The following is an 8544-nucleotide window of genomic DNA, read 5'->3' as shown; positions in this document are numbered from 1 at the left end:
GTGTTCATATTATACATAATACTGCCCCACAAAGGCAAAGCACAGTAACTACACATTTAGCCATTCATTATTCATTTTAGTCTGGGACTAGCCACAAGCCTCGTCTGTTAACTGGGAAAATATGTCTTAAGTATCTCACTGTAAGACCTAACCCTATGTGTTGTAAAATTGAATGCCTATTTATGTATGTATCTGTATTTAACTTCTTTACACTTTCTATTTCATATTACTTTTAAGGTTATATCTTCTATACTGTGTGTTCAAACCGGTACAAAACATTTAATTTAAAGGCTTTATTAAATATTTGTAAACTTTTATTTACTGTAAACAGACTGTATTCATATTATAAGTAAGATTCTATGTGTGATCAGACAGTGAATGCTAAACAGCCATAAGCATTGTCACCGAGTGTTGATGATAGACTGCTATCATACTTGGAATTCTGGCGTACATCGAAATGGGATAACTAGTGTAATGACTCGCTGTGTCTGTGTAACCCTTCATTTAAAACAGAAAACATTTCATTACGTTTTCACAAGCAAACAGGACAGAACAAATGGTTGAAAAGGAGCAGGACGGATTTATTAGCGTATCGATTATGAATCTTCTCAACAGTGACTGAATATACCTGAGTGATTGTTGAAATGTGAACCAGACTAAACTCTTCTAACATCTGGACGTATGGTGACACAGACATCACAGTGAACAGGTCAAAGTCATAAATGTATCAGAATAACAGAGAAGCAGCTGAATTACTCATGAACACCCGTCTGTCACACATCTGTCAATCATACAGAGATGTCATCGACCCTCCATTCATGTATTACTGTGGTGATGACACTGCCGCTTGTTCTGTGTGTGGAGAATCCAGACAGTTTGATCAGAAGAGTCTGCAGGGACAAGAATCTCCACTAGAGAGGGACGTGATCAACAACAACAGAGAGAGAGAAGAAACTGGAGAAGAGTATGAAACATGCAGCTGGACGGCGATTTGCAGCACTGAATCTATGAGCAACGAGAAATGATTTGGAAATACATTGATAACTCAAGAATGATTCTGATTTATAATGTAGATTGTCTCTAAAGTGACGCCTAGAAAAAATGTCGTGTTTACAGAACATCTCATTCCTGAACAACGGTAGGAATAACAGGACACCTGCTGTCATGTGAATCCAATCTAATGTTTGACACATTAACCACAGAAACCAACTAAGTATTGCTACAGGTTTCCTATATAAGAAGATATGGCTGCATTCCATTACAATTAAACAAATAAATACAAACAAAACTTATGATACCATTTAAAACAAATATACAGCGCCTCGACTTCCTGTCATAATAAAAACGAAAACAAATATTTTAGGAATCTGTCAAAAACTTATTTAAAACTAAAAATGTTATTGTTTTGTTTTCAGGCAAACTTTACATAAAAAAACAGTCTTTTTGTATGGGCTCCAGTGGCCTTGTTTTCTTGCTGGCATTGTTTTTATGTACGTTTCCAGTGTCTGTTCTTTTCTGTTATTAACTGTAATTGGGCATCTGAATAAAAACAAAGTGCTTTACTATTTTTTTGGCCTTTCTTGCAAAACAGTTAATTGGAAAGTTCAGCAATCACCAATACTGTTAGTTTACAGCAGCTGTGGCACAAACTCAAATCATTGGGTGCTGGGTCAGTCATTTAAACATAACAAACAAAACGGTGATTGGAGAAACAGCACACGCAGCTGTGCATTTGTTTCAGTATGAAAATGACACTTTTTGAACCACTTATGCATCTCTGGTGCAGCTCTCGGCCTGCAGGAGGTGGTGCTGTTAACCACAAAACAGACAAACGTGCTGATCCAGGGCCAGGCCTCTCTTTTCATTCTTTTTTTACCTCAGTTTCATTGTTCCGTCCTTCCTTTGAACTCTGACTATTCCAGTGTCGATGACACGCCAATTCCATCATCTCAATCCCACCCATCAAGCGCTGTTGACCCAGGAAGAAGATCACCATCAACACGAAGAAGATTCGCATAGAGACCCAGAGCCACAGCCCCACACAAGAGAGAGTGATGAACGAGCTCCAATAAAGAAGTGAAGCAGCTTTAATAAGTGTTACTCTCAGCTCGCTCTTACACGGAGGCACGCGAGCTTCAGGGGCATCGAAGGCACGCGGAACGGCCTGATAAAAGTCTTGCAGTCGCTGTTCTTTCTCCCCCCAGCGCTCCTGACACCAGGACTGCAGCTGCGCAGCGGATCGAGGCAGACATGACACGGGGTAACGCTGGACATGAAAGTGGATCTCGCGTGGGAACTGACCCAGCACTAAGTGGCGCTCCGTCTGCGGGATGTTCTGGGGATAAGCAACAGTAATATCGTGGACAGCATCCAAGTTGTTACCTAGATAAAGAAAAACCATGACTGTGATAAGTTCTCATCAAAAATAAAGAAAAGCTGTAAAGAGCTGTAAAGTTTATTTCTGTCTTTCTCACTGCTCTTCATCTCTGTCCACTGTATGCATACACATTTCAGCACTTCAGAAACAATGTACCAATGAGCAAAACATAATCGTCTTATAAAAGTCTTTTATACCTACTTCAATCAAACGTTAAATGATGACAGAGTCTTGCTATTTTTTTGTGTTTTTGATTTTGTTGTTTAGGTTTGTTTTTTGTCAATGTAAACGCCTCGAGTCCAATACAAATATCCCCTTTAGGGGACAATAACGTGTATTTTATTTCATCTCATTTCAAGTGACCTATTCGACATAAGTCTTTCTGTCTTAAGAATTAAAGAACACTTTAGTTTATTTATTTCTTAGCTTTATTCAAGCTTTCTCCCCATTTCCTTTACTTGCAACATGAAAGTCTTTTCATACGGTTTTCATTCTATATACAGTACATTTACCTTCATGCGTTTGGCAGACGCTTTTATCCAAAGCCACTTACATTGCATTATGGTGTATCTGAGTATGTGCAATCCTCTGGGAGATTGAAGCCATGACCGTGGCCGTGCTCTAAGAGCCACAGGAAAGCTATAGGTCAAAAGTTCCCCCCCTCACATGTTAGAATAATAAAATGAAGAAATTAACTCTTCATTATATTTTAGCACACAGTAGTTCACAGTAGTCACTACTTGCAAAATCCTAGTCTTGGGATTTTATCAATCAGCTTCTTGAGGTCTCTAGGATGCTTTTTAAACAGTACTGAAGGAATTTCCATCTACGGTGGACTCTTATTGGCGGCTTTATAATCATGATTTGGTTCATGTAACCCTATTAAAAAATGTCCTAATGATAGAAATTAATATGTTGGCACAATTAAATTTTTGTCTTCATGAGTAATTTCAATCATTGAAACATACCTTCAGATTAAAAGACTTTTAGATCACGAAAACCAGTTTTGTCAAGTGATCCCTAACTTTTGACCGGTAGTGTACATACAGTATAAATGTTTGTAATTGTTCAGCTGTTCTGTTGAAATGTTGAAAACATTGAAGATCTCTGACCTTTCCTCAGAGTGTCAACGATGAAGGTGAAGCCAGTTGTCCGCGGGTGAAGGACAAACTCGTATTTAGGAAGGCTGTTTCTTTCAGCAAACTCATCACTCTTGGCGCGAGTGTTATCTGTGTGAACAAAAATTAAATAAAAAAGCAACTGAAACTGAAGCTGAAGCAAGGTGCAGTGCATTGTTTTCATTACAAATGCAGATTCAGAATGGAACTATCGTCCTATGGCCCGTTTCAGAAAGCAGGGTAAGTGCAAACTTAGAGTAAGTCAACCCCAGAAAATGGAATACTCAAGGTTTTTGGTTTCAGAACGCGAGGTATGTCAAACTCACGACTGCGGGGTAAGTCAAGCCCATTTCAAAAATGGAGGTATCTTATACGTCGAGTGAGTAACCCAGAGCAACATACTCTGTGAACCTAACATGGTCGGGAGCAGGTTTTATTCCACAAACTTAGGGTTTGTTACAATCTTCACCCCTTCAAGAAGCGCGAGCGGAGTTGAAATTGCATACGCCAATTGTTCATTGATCTGTGTTCCTAATCGTGCTCAATGTAGTCACACAGACCTTAAAATGACATGTCCGTTTATTCAGGAACCCGTAGATGAGGAAGCTGCATTAATTCGCACAGAGTTACATTTACGTCGGAAGAGAATTATGAGGCACGTTTTTGACGTTTTATCGTAACTTTTAAGGTCAGTCTAAGTAGTATATTTAACATTTCCCAATCAGGCATCCTACTAACAAGAGCTTTTTATTTCTTTAAACTGAGAGAGAGAGAGAGAGAGAGAGAGAGAGGGAGAGAGGGAAAGACAGAGAGAGAGAGAGAGAGAGATAGAGAGATAGAGAGAGAGAGAGAGAGTGAGAGAGAGTGAGAGGGAAAGACAGAGAGAGAGAGAGAGAGAGACAGAGAGAGAGAGAGACAGAGAGAGAGGGAGAGAGGGAAAGACAGAGAGAGAGAGAGAGAGAGAGAGAGAGAGAGAGTGAGAGGGAAAGACAGAGAGAGAGAGAGAGAGAGAGAGAGACAGAGAGAGTGAGAGACAGAGAGAGACAGAGAGAGAGAGAGAGTGAGAGAGAGACAGAGAGAGAGAGAGAGTGAGAGAGAGACAGAGAGAGAGAGAGAGAGAGAGACAGAGAGAGAGAGTGAGAGACAGATAGAGAGAGAGAATTTGAATTTTAAATACACCTTTATTTTAAACAATAAGGTGTTCACAATAAAATTACAAACTCACCAAACAAAAACAAATATAATATATACTATTCATATTAAAATTACAAACATTTTAAAAGGCAAGCATTAAATCATCATCATCATCTACAGTGCAAAGGACCTCATTTATCCCCCAAATGTACATAAAAGATTCTACACAATTTACCATCTTATAATAAGCATGTTCTATTCTAAGCCGGGCCGCCACCAAGCCTTTGAAAATCCTCAACACATCCAGAGAACCCTGTCCTAACAACTTATTTTTTCTGGATTTCCATATAGCAAGTTTTGCTGTACCAGACAAAAAATTAAGTAAACTCAACTGACTTTTCTTTTTTCCTGTATACCTTGGACCATATATAAACATTTCATAAGAGAAATCTTCACCAATTTCAATGAACAATTGAGATAAAAATGAAAACAAATCGCTTAGCCGAGCACACTGTACAAATAGATGAAACACCGTTTCAACATCTTTACAGAAGGGACAACCCACCCCTACAGAGGGATCAATGTGCACCACATATCTGTTTGTGGCTATCGCCCCATGAACGATCCTCCACTGAAGGTCGCCCGTTCTTTTGTCAATGGGGCGTTTATATAAGGACCGCCAGCAGCCTCTAGGGGAGGAAAGAGTTCCAAAAAAATCTGTCCATTTATTTGAAGCAATTCCATGCAAGCGACCAGCATTGGATGCCTTCACACAGGAGATATAGAGGGCTTTTTTTCCAACTTCCTCAAAAACTCCAAGCTGAGGGGTTTCAAAAGACAAAAGACAATTCTCATCATCTTGCCATTCTCCCACTGCAATGGTCACATTCAGAGAAGGGAAAACATAAGGAACCCCCTTTCTCCATTGATCAGTTGCTATAGAGTCATTTGTAAAAATCTTATGGTCCGCATGCAAAGACTTTAAAATTTCCGTTGTAGCTTGTTTCAGCAGCCTCAGAGATCTCACTCCAGTCCTTTCACTCAATTCCTCTAAGCTCTTGGTCAAAATATGTCCCAGCTTTGTGCATCCCGCAGCAGTGAAACATGCACGCAAACTGGGTCCGGACACAAGTCCTGACGGTAAAAAGTCATTTAGGAAAAGTGGCTCTTCAAAAAGCCATAATCCAGCCTGTGTGTTTGGTGTACGTGAAATGGTAAACACCTTCCATGCCTCCAGAACTGACTTATAAAAAACAGTCAAATTCACACGGTCCTCATTCTGGAGCTCCATTAAGAACAGATGTTTGTCCAGTCCCATGCCTCTGACCCGCCTGAGAAGAGCAGAAGCTGTTTTTAACCATGAAGCATCTGTGTGATACAGCAGTCTCTGAGCGGCTTGTAACCGGAATGCCATAATTCTGGATCTGATGTCGATCAACCCTTGGCCTCCCTCATGAACCGGAAGGTATAAAGCAGCAGCACGAATCCAGTGTTGTCCAGACCAAAAAAAATTCACAAGTTGCCTTTGAATTTCCTCAATAAGTCCAACAGGTGGCTGTAACACCGTTATTTTATGCCACAGAGTAGAAGCAACCAAATTATTGGTCACTAAAACCCTTCCCCTATAGGACAACTGCGGTAGCAACCATTTCCATTTAGACAATTTAGTGCACACTTTCTCCACTAGCCCCTCCCAATTTTTCTTTTGATAATCATTTGACCCCAAAAAAATTCCCAATAATTTAAGTCCCTCTCTGCCCCACTTTAGGTCTCCAGGTAACTTTGGGAGACTCTCGAACTCCCCTTTACCAGCCCAAAAAGCTTCACTTTTTGCCCAGTTCATTTTAGCTGATGAAGCTTTCTCGTAAAGATTGAGTACCTCAGATAGACAGTTAATATCTTCAACATTATTTACAAAAACTGTAATATCATCAGCATAGGCAGAGAGATGCATTCTTGAGTCTAAAAAAAAACCAGGTACATTAAAACCTGATAGTCTTTCTCGAAGTCTAAAAAGCAGCGGCTCAATTGCTAAACTGTATAGTTGACCAGACAATGGACAGCCTTGCCTAATACCCCTTAAAATAGAAATTGGCCGACTCAATGTGCCCCCTATCTTCACCATACATGATGCCCCATTATATAACAACTGTATCAAATTTAAAAATGTTTCGCCAAAACCAAAAACCTTCAATACATTAAAAAGATATTTGTGATCCACACGATCAAAAGCCTTTTCTTGATCCAATGCAATTAACCCAACATTCACATTGAAATCATTACAAATATCCACAATGTCTCGCACTAAAAACAAATTATCCATAATGGACCGTTTTGGAATGCAATATGACTGATCCTTGTTTACAATCAAACCCAAAAAATGTTTTAATCTATTTGCCAGACATTTTGAGAGTATTTTATATTCTGTTGTAAGAAGGGCAACAGGACGCCAGTTCTTTAAAAGGGCTAAATCACCCTTTTTGGGTAACAATGATAAGACCGCATATTGACAGGAAGTTGGTAAAACACCTTCTCTTATTGATTCACATAAAACATCAAAATAATCATGTCCAATGCTGTTCCAAAAACTTTTATAAAAGTCTGCTGGCAGTCCATCTATTCCAGGGGATCGTCCTGAATTAAGTTGTCCCACAGCAGCAGTAACTTCCTCAAAAGTTATACCAGCCTCCAAGACAGTTTTAGAGCCAGAGTCCAGCTGAGGAAGACCCTGAAGAAGCTGTGTCATACAGTCACTATTTTCACAGTTTTCTGCAGCATAAAGGCTTGAATAGAAATCCACAGCATGGGTTCTCATTTCTACAGTCTTTGACGTTATCCTCCCATCAGGGAGTTTAAGACATGGCATTTGTTTTTCTTGAGCCGCTTTATATTCCAGATTAAAGAAGAAAGAAGTTGGGGCATCCATTTCTGCTAAAGACATGAAACGGGACCTTATCAAGGCTCCTTTAACTTTCTCATTTAAGACTAGACCAAGCTCTCTCTTTTTTGTTTGCAAATCGTTGTACAATATCGAATTGTGTGCATCAACCAACTGCAATTCCATTAAATTAATTTGCATTTCAAGTGTTTCAATCACATTCTTTATTCTACTACTACAGTTGGCTGTATACTGCTGACAGAAATGTTTTATTTGAGTCTTGCCTACATCCCACCACTGTTTCAAGTTTTCAAAAGAACTCTTTTCCTTCTTCCAATCATCCCAAAATAAAACAAAATTTTCACAAAACGCAGCATCCTGCAGCAATTTTACATTAAAATGCCAATAAACAGACTTTGTCCTTGTATTTGACATGTTCATTGTCATAATAATTAAATGATGATCAGAAAAACCCACAGGACAAATGCAACACTCAATTACTCTATTGTTAATAGATTTTGACACATAGAATCGATCTAGTCGGGCAGCACTAACTCGATTATTAAAAACCCTAATCCATGTATACTGTCTATCGTTAGGGTGTTTAATTCTCCACATATCCAAGAGCTGGAAATCTTTAATGAGTTTTGACAAAGCACTTGAGGACTGTATATGAGGTTCCTCAGTATTACGATCTATTGTAAAATTGACAGTGCAATTCCAATCTCCACCAATAACAACACATCCTTCACTAAAACACTTTCTAAGACTTTCACTAAGTATATCTAAAAAATGTATGCGCTCCTGTCCCACAGTTGGTGCATAAATATTTATAAAGAAAACAAGCATTTCTTGAACTTTAGCTTTAACCACCAACAATCGACCCTTCACTGGTTCCTCTATACTTATAATATCCGCCCTTATTTTTGAAGAAAAAAAGATGCCCACACCTCTACTTAAATTTGTACCATGACTGAGTATTTTATGTCCTTTCCACCACAAATTCCATTCAACTTCATTCATCAAGTCACTATGAG

General features: G+C 39.0%; 1 protein-coding gene across 1 annotated transcript in view; it reads right to left on the bottom strand.

Annotated features, from left to right (window-relative positions):
• Positions 1–560: 560 nt before the first annotated feature.
• The window catches only part of lclat1 (lysocardiolipin acyltransferase 1), a 16026-nt gene continuing 8042 nt past the window's right edge, over positions 561–8544 (bottom strand). Inside the window, exons 5-6 of the mRNA XM_056760687.1 lie at positions 3490–3606; positions 561–2382 (exon numbers count right to left, since the gene is read on the bottom strand). Of these exons, the coding sequence (XP_056616665.1) occupies positions 1862–2382; positions 3490–3606 (638 nt within the window). The 3' untranslated portion in view covers positions 561–1861. The remainder of the gene's footprint in view (positions 2383–3489; positions 3607–8544) is intronic.

The sequence above is a fragment of the Triplophysa dalaica genome, chromosome 11 (genome assembly GCF_015846415.1).
Source record: "Triplophysa dalaica isolate WHDGS20190420 chromosome 11, ASM1584641v1, whole genome shotgun sequence".
NCBI classification, from domain to species: domain Eukaryota; kingdom Metazoa; phylum Chordata; class Actinopteri; order Cypriniformes; family Nemacheilidae; genus Triplophysa; species Triplophysa dalaica.
The sequence above is the reverse complement of the archived record's forward strand: the minus strand, read 5'-3'. Positions and strand labels throughout refer to the sequence as shown.